The sequence below is a fragment of the Podarcis liolepis genome (genome assembly GCF_965112155.1).
Source record: "Podarcis liolepis genome assembly, chromosome: 1".
NCBI classification, from domain to species: Eukaryota; Metazoa; Chordata; class Lepidosauria; order Squamata; family Lacertidae; genus Podarcis; species Podarcis liolepis.
In genome coordinates, this window is record NC_139554.1 from 22,649,243 (window position 1) to 22,667,442 (window position 18,200).

At 43.0% G+C, this 18,200-nt stretch overlaps 1 protein-coding gene across 2 annotated transcripts in view; it reads right to left on the reverse strand.

Moving 5' to 3' along the window:
• Positions 1-1,021: 1,021 nt before the first annotated feature.
• SLC24A4 (solute carrier family 24 member 4) overlaps positions 1,022-18,200 on the reverse strand; it is a 114,925-nt gene continuing 97,746 nt past the window's right edge. For both annotated transcript variants that reach the window (XM_083502156.1, XM_083502157.1), the window contains exons 13-17: positions 17,379-17,545; positions 15,513-15,627; positions 14,096-14,208; positions 12,702-12,767; positions 1,022-11,924 (exon numbers count right to left, since the gene is read on the reverse strand). In XM_083502156.1, coding sequence (XP_083358282.1) covers positions 11,772-11,924; positions 12,702-12,767; positions 14,096-14,208; positions 15,513-15,627; positions 17,379-17,545 — 614 coding nt within the window. In that variant the 3' untranslated portion in view covers positions 1,022-11,771. The remainder of the gene's footprint in view (positions 11,925-12,701; positions 12,768-14,095; positions 14,209-15,512; positions 15,628-17,378; positions 17,546-18,200) is intronic.

Here is an 18,200-nt window from a genome sequence, read left to right on the forward strand (position 1 = left end):
TGTGTGAAGAATGTCCTGAATTTATATTTTGCTCAGCTGACCTAGTGGCTTATTATGTCATACAATCCAGCCTGTTTAAGAATCTATGGACCATCTCTCCAGATCCCTTGCATTTCTATTGGGGCTCCTTTCAGCTCCAGCATCAACAGAGAAGGCAGCTTTGTTGCTTCTCAGCCCTGCATGTCAAACTTGTGCTTTCCCAGGAAGTTTGGTGGCACAGGGTAGGGGGCGGTAGTCACCTCTTCCTCTGCTCCCAGTCTTTCCCTCACTCTGATCTCATGCAAAGACAAGCATCTTTATTTCTGGATGTGGTGAGCAATTAAGCAAAAGTAACAACAGTTTGCTTTCTTCTTACTGAAATGCCCAGTTCTTGCATTTAAATGCAACAAGCTGGGTGTCAGAGGGTGTTGTGATGGCACAAGAGTGTCATGCTGGGAACCTCAGCCCTAGATTGTAATGGGGAGGGGAGCACAGCTCAGTGGTAGAGCATATGCTCTGAATGCAGAAGGTCTATGGTTCAATCGCAACACCTCCAGCTAAAAGGGTGAGGTGGCAAGTAGCAGGAAAGGCTGCTGCCAATTTCTTGTTCTTCATGTTGAAAACAGCTTTGCATATAGGAATATTTTCCATGTAACCCTTTAAGTCTTGCAGCTGTCTTCAAAATTATTTCCAGCTTTTGTAGGAATCCGAGAAACACAATTTAGAGCACATATAAGGAACAAGTTACAACTTGAATGCAGCCCTAAATAGGAGAGTGTTCATTCCTGATGCCTGGACGCACTTTTCCTGGGGAAAACATCACTGCCACTCTCTTGTTATCCTTATATATTTTATTGACAGTGTACATGTGTTGTTATACATATATATATAGTGCCTTACAATACTGACTGCTAGGTTTATTTTAAATATAAATCTTCATTTCATATTAACTATTGTTTTCCCCCTCCTTTTCACGATAAAAATAATCAAAGGTCATGCCAATATTATGTAACAAATTATCACGTTTGGAATTTTCTTTATAATGACATACAGATCTGTACAAAGAACCCCCATATCACAAAAGCATTCACAGTGCATAAGGTCACAGTCATTGAAAAAATAAATAACATGATAAATAGATTCTGTGTAATTTACAGTTTACAAAGTTGTCACTTTCCATTCTCTGAGCAGCACTATAAAAAGCATCTCATATTTTTTTTCAGACGAGGTACCACCATACCCCATTGTGGGATGCACACTGCACACACCTGTTGCACATGGAAGGGAAAAAGAAAACTACATGGATCAGCAGTTAGTTCTGTGCTCGGAAATGTCCCTGAATCATCTCGCTCAACAAAGGGAGAGCTTTGCTGAAGAGTTTTAGCCACTTGGAACAAAACTGCTGCTTTCTGAAGAACTATATACGGTTTTGCTTTTTGCTTTTAAAAAAAGGGGAAAAAACACATACAGTTGATGAATATAAAGGCCATAATCTTGTAGCAATGAAAAGTGAGTGTGACAGGGCCGGCCCACCCATGAGGCAAGGTGAGATGATTGCCTCAGGTAGCAGGATCCACAGGGGCAGCAGATCCCAATGAAGATTTTTATTCTCCCCTTGTTCCTGATGCAGATCCTTGCTCACCCCTTCTTCCCTGGCAGGGAGTGGAAGCCATTTTGTGGTTTGCCTCAGGCGCCAAAATGTCTTGGGCCGGCGCTGGAGTGTGATGTGTATTCAGTCATACTCAGAGTAGGGCCACTGAAACCACTGAATTTACTCAAAGTATGCTTAATATTGGATATCATCCAAAGACAGGTGATGGGCATAGTCTCATTTGAAGACCTTGCCTGTCTGGCCATGTCAGCTTCTGATGCTTTCAGAGTTCACCACAATTCAAGGTTATTGAATATCAGAAGCTATCCACCTTTCAAGCATCTTGAGTTGACAGGCCTTAGGAGTTCTACATTCTTTCTGTGGGCGTAAGAACAAACAAGCCAAGAGACAGACAGACAGAAACGACATGCTAGCAATTTTCATTAAGGAGTTAGGAAAACGACAGTAGCTCTCGGTTACAATCAATTTTCTTTCAGAAAGTGCTTTGAATTTCAGGACAGCAGCATGGAGAACATGCAAAGTACAAAAATAAAATAAAAGGTAGTGCACATAAGAGTGTCCTTTGCAAGACCAGTGACCCAGAGGCCGTGCCAAATTTGGTGGTGAATCAGGTTCTACTCATTAGGGGAGTGGTTTTCTGACAGTGCTCCAAGAAACCATGGGCTCCTTTGGAATATTATCAGGGAAGATCAAAAACGGCAGCTATGTTTCCCTGAAAGGGTTTGTCCATCACATCCACCTTCTTGCCCTTTAATGTGCATCTGCATGGGAGTCTTGGGTGTTGCACTTCATTCAGTCACAACACAGCAATATATACACAACAAAACACTCCCCTACCCCCCAGAACGCTTTGCAAATGCACTGGACTTTGTTGTGGGGTGTTTTTTTTTACCAGAAAAGTTAATGCAGAAAGGATTCCCTGATACTATTGTGTTTGAAAACCACTGCTTTGTATCTGCAGAAGAAACCATGAATGTGACAACATCTAAACCAGTCTTTCTCCAACCTGGTGTCCCTCAGATATTGGAGTTGTGATGATGGGAGGTGTGGTCCAAAAGCGTGAGGAGGGTACTAGGTTGAGAAAGCCTGATAGAAACACTAAAGACTGATCTAATCAGCCCTTTTAGGGAAGGTTTTGACATGGTCTTCTATTTGCAGGGCAATGGTTTTCTAGTTCATTAGACAGGAGTTGCTTGCTCTGTTCAAGTAAATGGCACAAATAGCAATGCTGCAAACTACTGGTATAGGATAACAGAAGAGTAGATTTCTAAACCCTACCAAACACTAGTTTGCCCTAATTGAAAAGGGGAATCAAACAGCATGGGATGGTTTGAATACCAAGGAGCAAAGGGGCCTTCCACTATACAATTTTGAACTTTTAAGGTGCTGCAATTTTAATGGCAAAAATCTTTGGTTTCACACGGGTACAAAGGTTATTCATAATTTGCTTTAAAGTTACATTGGAGTTTTAATTTCCTGCATTAACCTCAGCGCTTAGGCAATGTTAACAATGACCTAAACAAAAGTTCTGTTGGAACAACCTAATCTTTAACATTTAAATCAGAAGAAAGAGCCTTTAGATGGAAAAGGACAGAAGGTCGTGGAAACTGAAAGAGAGAGAGCTGGATCGCCAATTTCTACATTCACAACAGAATTTGGTGAGGTGAATGCAACTTTCTGTACACTTTTCAGTATAAAAACGACCTAAGGAAAATAATTATAATTTGGAACCCTTTCCTGTGTCTTTATGTCTTAAAACTGACCAAACAACAACAAAAATCCACTGTTGAAAAACTAGCTACTTATTTTGTTGTATCTGCAGTGGATGTAAGAAATCATATAAAAATAAAATAAACTTGGCACAATGATGATTAAGAGTGAACGACACGAAGGATAAAATGCTGATCCAAAGGGAAGACTCAGTAGGCAGTCTTCCAGGCTGACTTGCAACCCAACGTCAGAGTTCGGATCATCACAAAGTCATAAAAATAAACACAAACTAGCTCTTGCATACCATTAAAAAGGAAAAAGGAAAAACCACCCAAACAACCCAGAACCACAAAACCAAACCCTGGTCCTGCAGCATTTATTCAGTTAGTAGTGCTCCCTCTTAGTAAGGTTTGAAGTGCAGATTCCCACTGCAGGATCAGGGACACTGCAAAAAACGAAAACCCAACAGCCATACTACATTCTACTCTGCCGTGCTCTTTTGAGAGAGCTGCAGAAAGCTGGAAACGCAATAGTTTTTGAAAGAGAATTGAAAGTGGTTTGAGACAGAGCACTGCTTTACCGCCCCTTATTGCACACAAAAATTTCTTGTGTCCCACTTTTGTTGCTGGTCAATATGTGGTGTATGATGAGTTAGCTGCCTTGAGGTTAGTATGAAAGGCGGGATATATAAACCCCCAAATAAATAATTAAGCAAGTTTTGCACGACTTTTAAAGAACAAAAAACAAACCCCAAATGAGGCAAAACCTGCTTACTGGGCGCAGAAGTCAGAAGACACACTGCAAGCCATGATCCCTCTTTTAAACCACTTTCAAGTCTCCGAGAAAGGTACAGCAAGGAACTGCTTTGCATCCAGTTTTCTCGGTGGTTGATCAAGCATTTAGCTATCAAAGATCTTTTAGAGGAACTCAGTCCTATAAGCATCTCACACCCCAGTGAATGTAGCAGCAGTTTCATATTTAATCAACTGTAATCCTAAACGTGCTTATTGGGCCAGGAAGTAAGCTCTATTGAAGATAATGGGACTTGCTTCTGAGTAAACACGCATGGAATATTTAGTATGACTCACAGACCTGCACAGGACTTGTTTTTCATTTAAGACAGAGTAAAAACAGGGTAAGATGGATCAGTTCAGAAGTGGAGAAAGAGCAGTATATAGTCTGATATAGAAAGGCTATATAAATTGTGAGAAAAGCAAGTAACAAGATGCTATCCTAAGTACACTGGCATGGATTTTGAGCTGAAGTTCTAAGCCCACTTACCAGGGATTAAACCCCACTGAAGTTACTTTAGAATAAAGCATGCATAGGGTTGTGTTGTAAATCTCAATTCAATTTATAGGATTTACTACTAAATAAAGAGTTTAGGATCATACTGTTAGCTTCCTAAGTAGGTCTCAAACCACAACATTTAACTAAACATTCAAGTACTTGCATATCAAAAAGGCTGGCCCATGAAAAGAGACTTTTTGGGGTGAGTGGGAACCAATATGTTATCAAAACCACTTATTTGCTGCTTGAGGGCAACTGCTAGTTTCTGCAGTCTGCTTCTCTGTTGTCTTTTATATTATTTTATTTAGTCTCCATCTACTTGGAAGTATGACCTGGCCAGCTAAGGGCTGCACTGCATGATGCCACAGAGCCAATCAAATGTAGTGACATTATGATGTCATAAAGCCAATTCAGAGTGAGGGCAACACTTCCCTTCCTTCCTAAGAATATGCAAGCCCCCTTCCGCCCCCCTCCTGTTCATAACTCCCCCTCCAAAATAAATAAATAAAGCTGGAAGGGCTGTGTGCTTTGACGAGCTGTGAAACAAAACCTTTGACTTTGCTCGTCACATTTAAAGCTACAGTCATGTTCCTAGATTCTAGAACATGAAGCCTAAAAATGCCTTTTGAATGCTGCACAGATAAGCATACCCTTCCTTTTGCCACACAACCATTTCGCATATTGTCACTGCTACTACTCATAGTTGCTAGCTGCACTGAGAACTTGCTAGCTGCACTGAGAAAGTGTACAGTACCAGTACAACTTCCTGGGACTGCTCACAAGGTGTCAGGGATTGTGGGAGTGTACTGGGGTAGCAATCGTGCGTATCGTCATATACATTTGCTAGTCCAGTGGCTCATAGTGTATAAGACACCTGTGTACTGCTGGTTTGGGAATAATAATAATAAAATTTTATTTGTACCCCGCCCTTCCTGGCTGAAGCAGGGCTCAGGGCAGCTAACGTAATAAAACTAACACAGTATCAGCTTTTGGGGAATTCAGTGCTTTATGGCAAAATTCATCCATCTTGTACTCTCTCTCTTTTTTTGCAGCATACGTTCCCAAATAAAGAAATATTTTCATGTTTAACCTATTGGCCACTTTGGTATCAGAGTAGAGAGCCTTTTCTTTCATCCATTTCAGGAGCCGTGCAATACATTTCATACTGTCAATCTAAAACTTACTCAGCTTCCCCCAATAAACACAGCTTAAACGCATCATTACTGGAATTCCAGTAATGTTTGGAATTCCCCCTGCCCTGCACCCCAAAATACATTAGTAGTTGTATTCTCTCTTCAGACCACACGAGTGAATCTGTTTCAGGAGCAAACACAAGGCACAAGTTTGAGACCAGCTTAAGAGATTCTTCCCCCCCTCCCTCTCCCCCCAAAAAGAATGTAAGAAATCTTGGGAGATAGGAGACTCACTTTGTTTGCATGGCTTTAATTCTATGGGCTTTGCATATGGATTAACTATATTATGGGACTCTTCAACATAAATAACCATTGCCATCCTACATGCATTTTTGTCAGATCATGTATTTGTGTGTGTGTACATAATGTAGTATAATCAAATTCCACATAGAATAAACCTTTTATCAAGGTGAGAGTATAAGTATCATTCTGTTGAAAAATAACCAGCGATAAAAATAACAAACTGAACAAAATTCAGGATCTGGGGGTTGTGGGGTTTTGGAATCCAAATCCGGACTCCTTTAAAGTGCAGGCAATTTCCAGTCTGCCATGAAATGAGACCTGTGGCTGGAGTTTTTGTCTCTTGGGCCCACAAGCAAAAGGGAAGGAAATTATTAGGCATATATAGACCATTCCTTTTCTGGGGTGATGAGGGAACAGTACAAGAACACAATGCCTCTTCCTGAATCATTTGTCTTTACTTCTGGGTCTTACCTTAGATTATGGCATTCCTAGAATAGGAAGAAAGTGCATGTACTCTGGCTTATATATTATACAGATGTTCCCTCTGGTGCCATAACTCAAAGACACCTGAATGCTTCAAGGTTGTCCTATACAGATCAGGCCTACCTAACATATAAGCAAACCTTCCTTATCCTATTGGTATCCTTTGGACGGGCTAATCCAATCAGAGACTTAAAAGCCTCATCCGATAAGCGCCCACAGTTAGGCAGCAGCATGTGCATACTGTCAGCTTGCGGGGACATCTTGTTCCCTTTCTCTAGCACAAGAGCACCATCCCAGTGGCAATCATTGCAGAATCAGTGATGCTCTTCCACTTATTCTTTGCCATGGTCCCATTGGGCTGGGTCACAAGGGCAGAGGACGGCAAGAAGCCACCTTAAGCAGCATGTAAAGGGCTGTTCATTGGCCCTATAACAGGGTTTTCCCAAATTTGGGTCTCCAGCTGTTTTTGGACTACAACTCCCATCATCCCTAGCTAGCAGGACCAGCGGCCAGGGATGATGGGAACTGTAGTCCAAAAACAGCTGGAGACCCAAGTTTGGGAAACCCTGTTCTAGAGGCAGAAAAGGACACACAAGCATTTGTCTGTACCCACATCCCCCAGGTATCTGGGGCAGAGTATGGCATCTCTCTAAACACACACCCTCATGTGCCAAGTATAGGGTACAGGCTGTTTCAACTTTTCTGATGCACTAGGGGCAGCTGAAGCTGATTCTTGGGATTCGCTTGCCAGCTTAGGTCAATACTGATAATTCATCATGAAAGACAAAAGAAGATTAAGTAGTACGTTTCTCCCTTTGCATAAAACTAAGTTTCAAAATGAGCAATGAATTCCTCATACCAATTAAAAATGAAGTGAACTGTTTGAAAATAATAATTCCTATTTACAGCACACTTCCCAATACAGTATAATGAATTTCCTGTGCACATATTTGCATTGAAAGGGATCAGCAGTTCTGTGCAATTTGAGTGATTCATGCGTGCAGGAGACGGCCTACAGCAGACTTTTCCACAAGCGGCACTAGCAGGGCCTTTAAGCTTCTTCCTGCCGCTTGTATGGATGTGGGCTGATTCAGACATGCATGCACGTAACCTGATAACTGAATGCTTGGATGCTGAGCCAGCTCACACATTTTTAGGGGACCAGCTGAAAATCACTTGTGAATGCATGGAAACACATTTAGGATACTACACAAGCTACATGTATGCAAGTATGTTTTCTATCATACGCTCAGCAGAGGGCCAGGACTCTGCTGAGTGTACAACACTTTGGCAAACCCAGGCTTGCCTCTATGTAATGTGTGAAACAGCCCTGTGAGATTCAATTGCCTTGAGAAATCTTGTGTCTAAGGAGAAGCATTATGGAAGTTCTATCCCTGATGGTTCACTCACACCAGGTGATGAAACATGCCCAGGAGAACTAGCCTGTAAGAAAGGGAAATGGAAGGGGAGAGATTTAAATGTGAATTGCAATCTTGATGCATTTCAAAATGCTTCCTGGGAGCAGAAAGGCTCTATGTGGAACACACTATTCTACTTTCCCATGGAGTTGTACACTGAAATTTGAGGGCAGGCTTTTAATGCATAATTTTTTCTTTCCTTCCTTTCCAGAAGTTCCTCTAAGGTCATTGTGAATTGGGCCAGCATGGGCTAAAATGGATGGGTGAAAGGGAAAAGAGTATCCTATTTAGTGGGGGTGGGGGTTGTTGTGTGGACCTTTACAGTGCAAAAAGGCTTGAGTTGTGAACAGTGAGAATGATAGACAGCAGGAGGGTTAGTGGCACCACCAAAGATCTGTGTGTAATAATTCAAGCAGTTTAAAAGTCCCTTGTGAGAAGCCCTGCTTGCCTCCTGCCATGGGGTACTGTATATAGTATTCTGTCACTGATACAATTAGTGCAGGAATTCTGCCAAATAGCTGAGCATGCAAAAATATATTAAATTTTTTTTCTTTAATTCACAAAATCTTTTAGCTATCCAATATATTTTATTTAGTAATGTACATTAAAAAATAAAAAAGCTATTTATAAAGATAACTTGTGCTTCTGTAGAAACTGCATTTACCAGCGTAACTTTTCGTTATTTTGGAGTCAAGGAATGGTAATTAAAATATTAAATGTTTTGGGGGTGAATCTTGGTGGGATCAGCGTTTCAGCATTCCATGTAGCCAAGGTGAACCACCCCAGATGTAATCAGGAGGTGCTGTGGCTCAGTAGCAGAGCACTGCTACCTTACATGCATAAGGTCCCAGGTTCAAACCCCCTGGCAGCTCTGGGAAGAGCTGGGAGAGATCCCTGTCTGAAATCCTGGAGAGCTGCTGCCAGTCAGTATAGACCAGGCACAGGCAAACTCGGCCCTCCAGATGTCTTGGGACTACAACTCCCATCATCCCTGATCACTGGTCCTGTTAGTTAGAGATCATGGGAGTTGTAGTTCCAAAACATCTGGAGGGCCGAGTTTGCCTATGCCTGGTGTAGACAACACTGAGCTGGATGGAGCAATGGCCTGACTCAGTATAAGGCAGCTTCCGACATTCCTATGTATAAGCAGCTTGCGCTTCGTGTTTTGTGCTTCTCCTTAAAGGTCTAAAGTGGAGCCTTTTGCATTTCCCTTACATGATCTAGACACAAGTAGTGCACCTCAACATGCTGGAGGTGTCCATCTCCTTGCTTATACAAGAAGAGCAAATACAGGCTGAAAGAGGTATTCTACTCTTGGTCACATCCCCCCCATGAAAAAACAAAACCCAACAATCTTACACTTATTTTATTTGTGATCTATGCTGGTGAGAAATGGAAACCAGGTTGTGGTTCTAGGGGGCTATGATTCTTAACTCCACTGCCAAGTCAGTCATGATTTGCAAAACAAACAAACAAACAAACAAACAAACAAACAAACAAACAAACACCTCTTGGTTGCAGATTGAGCTAATATAAATTCTCAGAGTGCACTTGGGCCATATTGGCAGCATACATTTAAAGCACTATTGTACTACTTTAAACAGTCATACTTTCCCCCAAAGAATTCCGGGAACTCTTTTTTTAAGGGTGCTGAGTGTTGTTATAAGCCCTAGGTTCCCTTCATAGAGCTACAATTCCCAGGGTAGTTTAACAGTTCATCTCACCAGCGGCAGAGGAAGCCTCTTGGGTGCCTGGGGCGGCGTGCCCAGGGGCGGGGCGAGCCACCCATAGGGGTGGGGCACACCACGGTCTGCCTGCCTCCTCACACTCAGCCGCCCTACAGCTTGGGGGGGGGGGATAGCAGGTGGACAGTTTGGACAGAGCGGAGCCTGCGCGTGCCCAAGCCGCCGCGTCTCTCCCAGGAGCGATGCATGGCTTGAGAGCACTGCAGGCCCTGCGGTGAGTGCCGCCCGACATTTTGTCACTCCCCCCAGTGGTGACACCTGGGGTAGCCTGCCCCCACCGCACCTGCCTCCCTCCGCCACTGCATCTCACTGCCCAGGGAACTGTGGGAATTGTAACCCTTTGTGAAGAATAGGGGCCTCATCACAATTCTCAAGACTCTGAACAAGCTACAGTTCCCCCCCCAAAAAAAAATTGGGAGGGGGAAAGTCATGCTGTTAAAGTGGCATAAGAGTGTTTAAAAGGTATGGTGCAGATGCGGCCTTGGTGAGAGAGAATTTAGTCTGCAAAGTGCGGAGCAGTAGATGGCAGCAAAGCAATCAAGCAGGTAAATAGCTGGGACCCTTGCTTTCCTCCTTGAAACTGCCCATGTGCTTGGATTTAAGGGTTCTCAATTGATATCACACACCTCCACCACTGTTTCTCATTTTTTTCACTGGACTGGGACTGTGGTGCTGCTTGCCTAACACAACAGATACAGGGCATCAATTAGTCTCGCCACTCTTAGCCGATAATGATCACAGTGCTAACAAAGCAGGCGCAAGCCGTGCCCAAAAGTGGGTTCAAATGTGCAGGGCATGAATAATAATGTATACCTGTGCACATCATGCAGTGCCCCACAATTATTTCACTGTGTGCTCAGGTCCCAGTTTTTCAAAGCAGGGTAACAGCTCTTTTGCCGTGATCCTACTGCCCAGTCCCCCCCCCCCCAAAACCCTTTTGCTAAAACACGAGCCTGTTTGAAAAAGAAAGGCTTGAGCATGTGGCAAAGCGATTGCACGGCCATTTCCACTGGGCACTTAAAGAGACGCAGCTGAAATTTCAGTCCACCTTCAGGACGGTGGAGACGAGCCCCAACAGCAGAACAACAACAAACCAGGGGTTGTGCAACAATTTTTAGAGCAGCTACATCTATTACGAAAATGTTAAAGACCTTCAAATCCACAGTGCACCTATGAAGACCTGGAAGGCATGTGGATTAGACTGACTTTTTTCTTCTTCTTCTTCAGATGATTACCTTCACAATTAGTGACTGAGCACCCAGGATTTAAGTTTTCAGTTTTCCTCTAAAATTAGGGATTACGCTTACTGGTGCTGGCACAACATTTTGACTTGTAAGCTTAATATTCCATGTATAGTCAAGCTTGATATTTGCAATTGTTCCTCACTGATTGCAGGACAATGTGTTGTTGCTATTTTCAAGTATGGACATTTTAGGTACCAAGATTTTCAGAGTACATCATCGGTAGTGCTGTATATTATCCATTTCCTTCTCTTACTGTTGCTGTATCTTTCACACCTTTCTTTTAAAAAATAAAATAAAAAAGTAAAAACAGGGTGACAAAGTACTACCGAACACCACCAGTGACTCCTCAGCGCCAGTGAAAGTTCTCTATAAACAGAGCACTTGAAGGGTGGGGGGCAAATAGGAGGTCCTTAGTAGTGCATGCCATAGTAAGTCCATTAGAGGCCATGGCCAAGATGCTTCCAAGGACCCAAGATAAAATCTCGACCCTTTCTCTTTCCTCTTATTTGGAAAGCCAAAGGAAGGTATGTCCCCCACCCCCTGCCCGCAACAAGCTTCATATGAATGTTGATGGATGGTTGACTGCCTAAATGAGCCTGAAACAGGATACCACTGGGCTTTTGCAAGTTTTGCTTGAGATCCACAGCAAAGAGGAGCAAGAGGGAAATGCTTTGGTTGCCTTGAGCTTGTTATTCAAAGAAGCATCTGCTTTCCTTCCAAGTAGAGGAAAAGTGCCTGTAAGGTGATGAAGCAGGAAAGACACTGAGATTTTGGATAAGAAGCAGGTAGAAATGTAAAATGTCTCCTGTCATTTATAGCACAACGATATAGATGACATCCGAGGGCGGTTTCTTTCAGTCATCTTCTCGGCACATTGGAAAGTTGACAAAAGTGAAGACGTTAAACTCTATCAGTATCGAGAAGCACAAGAAAACGGCGTAAAGGACGAGAACGTAGATGCCCAGTTTCTTGTCAAGTTTCCATTTGTTTATATGGATCCCGCCAACCTGCAAGAATATGATGCATGCGTTAAACAAGTATTGGAGGAAACAAACACTTCAGTCTCGGAGGACCTTTCTAAATTTGCATTTCAATCACTGCACAAGGAAACTGGCATCCATGCATTCTGATGTCATGAGGATTTTTACCCCCCCCCCCACCAGTAGCGAATGAGAGAATGTCAGGGGTTTCTGAGTGAAGCTTTGCAGTACACAAACAGCAGGATGGGAGCAGAAGGGGAGCATCTTGTCCAATGCTCACTTGCATAAATGGTACAAAAGTGGCGGCAGAGGAGGAGGATATGCAGAGAGATAGGGCTTGGGGGGGGTCACCTGTTGTGGTGTGGACCTTGGTCAATACCCAGCTCATGATACAGATTCTGCATGAAGCCCCAATGTTGGATAAAACCCAAAGGAAGTATATCATCATCATCACTTCAGAACCATTATTTATCTTAAATTAAACCATGTCTGCAAATTTAATTGACTAACTACAATTCATGTGATCAAACAATTAGGATTTATTTAACTCAATAACAGCCTTGAAACATGACAGCATGTTGCTCTAGTCAGGAGAGATTCGCAGCTTTCTTTAGTGTTACCTAAAATATAAAGGAAATATACCTCTTGCGATTTCATGGATTTCACTGAAGCTTTGACATCTAAAAATACACGAATTGTGAAGTTCTCTGGAGAACCTGGCTTCTGGCATCACATTCAAATTATATAGCTGTATCACATGAAACTGACTGGATGCAGAGAATGACTAATACAATACACACTTACAGTAAGAGCTACAGATCCCAGGAGAAGGACGACAGAATAGACTAGACCTTTGCTGTTTATCTTGACCTATGAAAATCAGAAGGAGAAAAATGCAGCTGAAAACTATGCCACTGTACCTCAAGGACCCACTAACTATCAAATTGCTGTTTTCTATGTAACATGGTGCATGCAAAAATAATGAACGAGGTTTAGTTCTGTATAAACAGAGGAAATTTTCTGCTCATTTGAAGTCAGTGAGGACTGTGCTATGGACATCAGCTGAAAAGGATCTGATTCAAGAACCAGAGAGAAGCAGTGATCAGACATTATTTTCCACAACAAAAACCAGCTCCAAACAGGAACCTGGGGTGTAATGCATCTCTGCAGAGGTGGTTTTAGGGTAGCAGGACTGCTTCTGCCACACTTGGCGCCAGTGCTGCAGGGGGTGCCACAACAAAGATGTAGAATGGAGCGTGAGAGGCAAGGGAGGGGTGCCAAATTTTAGCATGGCACAGGGCGCTGCTGAAATTTCAGAGCCCAAACTCCGCCACTGATCTCTCTGTGCTTTTGACTGGGAAAAGTGAGGAGAGGATGAGGCTATATCTTTGGCAACAGCAGAGGGAGCAATCCTATCAAACCAGGAGCTGAAGACTAATAAATGAGAAACCAGTAGCAGTTGGGGAAGCTTCAACATCTAGAACCACCCAAAATATTGAGCTACACAGTGCCTTAGGCCAGGCACAGCCCACTGGCCGTTCCACGGCCTATTGCTGGGTACCCATGATAAACAGAAGGACACTATATATGCCTCTGTATTATTGGGGAGGCTTCTGGGGTGTCTTGCTGCTTTATGTGTGGCTGAACTCATTGGACATGTATTGTAACTGTGGAGTTTACAACAATCAAGTCACTACTTCCAGTTGGGCAGCTGGCCCATGTGATGTGAGAAAAAGTGGCCAATTTTTTTCACCTACCAGCAGGGCTACTTAATCAAGGCCCTTCATGGCCAACGGTCAGGGATAATGATGTAAGTTGTACAACAACAACAACTGGAGGGCCAGTGGTTCTCCACCCCTGCCTTGCAAGGCCCAACTCCCCCAATTATAGTGGTGTCATAGCTGGGGATCAAACTACTTGGTCAAGAAAGATCTGGGTTGGAGAAATCAAATTATGGAATCTATGTACAGCGTCTTCTCTCTCTTTTTCTTTCTCTCTCTCTCTCTCGTGTGTGTGTGTGTGTGTGTGTGTGTGTGTGAATTTTTGGAGGACTGAACACACAGCGAATTTGAACACCTAGGAATTTCAGCTAAGCAGTGCCCAGATATTTTAAAAAAAGAAAAAGATAACCATCTTTCAACTGTATCTGCTTCTGAAACAAGACGTTTAATGAGGAATGTCTAAGTTTGTATACGTACAAATGAGCCATAATTAACCGCCATCGTCTGCAAGCCCCATGGCACTCCGAGGCCCACCAGAATGTCAAACACATTGCTGCCTATTGTATTGGAAACTGCCATGTCACCTAAGCCTGAAAAGGGAAAAAATTCACAATTAAAACAAGCACATTGATTCATGCAACGACTGTCTTTACAACCAAGCAAGAAGCAGAGAGGACAAGTCATGTTTAGACAATAAGCTTATCACCATTCTTGCGTGTTTTATTTTTATGGTTTTCTCCTGGTACATTTGACACGCCCCCCCCCCCAATGACTGATACAGTAACTCTCGTTATCAACCAAGGGTTAGATGGGCTTAGCTGTCGTGGCCTTGGGGACTATAGGTTTGTGTGCTGGCCATGGATCTCTCTGAGAATTCTCACCAGGTTTAGAAAACAATAGTCTTCATGGCTCATAGTGTGGGAATAAGTCCCATGCCATCTGGACTGGTTCAAAACCATAGTATATTTGTAGTCCTAAGGTATGCAAAGACTATATCTTGGAGAATTATGTGAAACCCTTGGCACCTTAGTCATGTAGCATAATACAGTGACATTCACTTAATCCTAATAGCTAGTACTTTTTATTTCAGCTGTAATTATTTTCTTGACTGATGATTCAAATTTGTTTCATAATTGCCAGAAGAGACCCAGTTAAAGGTCAAAAAGTTGATTTAAGATATGCCACATTAACTCTGAGGTTGGAGTAAAAACTTCAGCATGGATTCTAGGGCTCTCCACTGATTGATTCCCTTGACCAGTACAAAACCCAATCAGAAATGGGAAACCTGTGGCCCTCCAGATGTTGTTGAACTCCAGCTCCCAGCAGCCCCATGCATCATTGGTTAATAGGGATGATGGGAGATGCAGCTCAACAACATCTGGAGAATTATCTTCTGGGAGAACCCCCCCAAGAACAGCACACAAGGGGAGGAAAGAGGAGGATATTCTGGCAGGCAAGCAGAAATGTTGCACTGACCAAACATTTGTTTTAGTATGACATGAAATCCCACCTTTCTTTCTAGATGATCTAATACATGCATAGCAGCAGAGATCTTATATGAAAGGGGGGTACCTTATAAAAACAGGTTTAAAAATTGCATATGCATACCAGAACCAGTAATTTTTAACTTCTACAAAACTGCAGGTGTCCAGCAACATCTTAAACGAGGTATTCTGTCCTTTTCCTCACGTGTATGCACATACCTGCTACCCAATTAATCAAGAGCACCTATTTTATTTGATTAATCTAAGTGATTAACCATTGCAACCCTATTTTAGCCGCACATTGCTTTTCAAACAGGGTCAAACCCATTTGTGTATATCACACGCAAGAGAATTGCTTGAATGTGTCAAGAACACGCGCCCCATTTCCCAGAAACCGATGCAGACCATACCTTGTCTTGCTACTATTAAACTGGCCATACAGTCTGGCACACTGGTTCCTGCAGCTAGGAAGGTAATGCCCATGATAACATCAGGGATCCCCAGAGTGTAACCAATCACCGTAACCTACGCGACAAAGGAAAACACAGGAGTTGAAAACAATAGAGAAGCCTCTTTTTGGGCGTTCACGAAAAGAATTGTGACTCACAGGATACTTTAACTCCTTGAGTGTGTGGGAGTTAAAGTGAATCAAACACACAAACATGAGAATTTCAGAAATGGAACTAAATTGCAGCAATAATCTGCCTAACCACCTAGAACAACAACAACAAAAAGTGCTTGCAGATAACAGGGATCATCCACAAGAGGAGAGCTGTGTGGTGTGTTCCTTTGTGTACCTCCCATTCATTTAATAGAAATTGTGCAGGAAACATTCCCAGTGCCTGTGTGAGACGTTAAAAAGCATGCGAAGTGGCAGTCCGTACATAAGCTGCCTGGGATGGTTCAACTAAGCAGCCCTTGGGTTCTATCCTAAATACCTATATATTGCTCTTCCAACGGGCATGACTCTTCGCTGCTGATCTAACACGCAGGAAGACCATAGAAGGAAAACCATAGAAAGCCAGGCCACCATACATTTAAAGTAGCATTATACCACTGTGAACAGTCATGGCTTCTCCCAAAGCATATTGGGAACTGTGTAGTTTGTTAAGGGTGCTGAGAGTTGTTAGGAGAAACCTGTTCACAGAGCCACAGTTCCCAGACGGGGTTCAACAAACAACCCGTCTTCCCCAGGGAACTCTAAGAATTGTAGCTCTGTGAGAGGAATAGGGGTCTCCTAACATCTCTCAGCACCCAAACTACAGCTCTCAGGATGCTTTGGGGGAAAGCCATGACTGTTAAAGAAGCATAACAGTGCTTTAGCTGTATAGTGCAGATGGGACCCCCAACGTGGTGTGGTGGTTGCAGCAGGCGGACAAGTGAAAGGTGGGCAGAACAATGGGTGTGTCTCTTACCCTTGACCATTAGGGGAATTTCCAGCCAATCATAGGCTTACTCACAGACACACGCAGACACCTGTCTCCATCCAAACAAGCAAGAAGCATTGCTATGGTTCGAGGACACATTCTGCTGGGCAAAAGCCCTTTTGAGGAGGGCACAGAGCAGGATGAGTAAGGTGTTGTGGTCTGGGGAGAGGGGGCTTGGCCTGATGAGAGTCCCAGGAGCAGGGTAGAGACTTGAGAGGACCTCTTATGGCCCCTGGGCCTGAGCTACTATAGAAGACTAGAACTAGGAAAACTGAGGCTCAAATCCCCATTTCAACCCTGAAGCTGCCTGGATGATCTCGGACTAGCCACTATAGCTCAGTCCAACGTGCCGGAAGTCCAATGTGTTGTGAAGGTAAAATTAGCAAGCGAGAACAATGTACGTGCATTCCTAAGAGGAAATGCAAAATAAAAATGTAATGCTTGTTTTAAAATGTAATGCTTGTTTTAAAATAATTAAATGGTGGTGGTAAGATGGAAGTTCAGTTGCCTATGTTTTTTTAAAAAAAACAAATGACCATAAAATATAATTAAGGCTACAAAACTATATAGTAAATATACAGATGCCTACAATTACACACACACTTTTGCCCCATAGCTGTCGCTGGCCAAATTTGTTTTGCAGGTTACTGAACCCAACAAAGAAATGTCCCTGTTTGTGTGAGCAGAGATGATAATGGGATGAGTACATATCATGGCCAATGGTGCCTCTATCACGTCATCTATTCCCTACCGCCTGTGTTGGTATGTGGAGTTATACCTTACTGGAACCTGTATTCTGAACTGTATTTCAAAATAAATCTTCATGTTAAAAAGTGTCTTTGCACTCACCAGCCACACCATAAAGTAGGAAAACACAGCAATCCACAGGGTGGATAAGAGAAACGTCAGCATGAAAAAATTCTCCCATCGTCGTTTGCTGCAGTCTGGGATGGTGAAAAAGAGGAGGATTATCAGCGGCCAGGTCAGAATCCACTTGACTTTGTCCATTTTTCCTTCTGAAAAATAGGAAAGGGAAAAGGAGCAATTTGAATATCGGTACTTAAACATAAAACGTGAGCACGTTGATAAGTTTTTTTAAAAATATACCCAAATGCAATTTATTGGTGCCCATATGGTACTACAGCAACTGTTCAGAATAAAACGAGATGCCAACAAAAACATGGCCCCGATCCCTGCTCCACCCTCCACATTAGCATTATCAACCACATTCTTTCCTCATGTCTACTTTGGCCTTTAGTATGCACGTACAGAAAACAGTTAACCTATTGGACAGGATTCAGTTAATGGGTTCTGTCAGTGGAAGCCCTGTGCAATGGAAAACCCCTCAGCTTCGATCCACAAGAAGCCACGAAACAGATCATACCCATGAAGCAGTTTGTCTGTTGCACTAGATAGTTGGTGCTGCAGTTGTGGGTTTTTCTGGTTTTTTTTAATTCATCTGAACTCAGAACTACATCTTAGCAGAAAATACTATAATGCACTGGGCTGACAATACTTGAATGCACCGTAAAAGTTAGTGGAGAAAGATTGGCCATCTGTAGCATGGTGGGATGGAGAGACACGACCTCCAGTTAGCTGCACTGCTGCAGTTTCATTGTAGGGGGAGGCATGAGGTGGCAGCACGGTGCAAATGTACCAGCGGAGTCAATG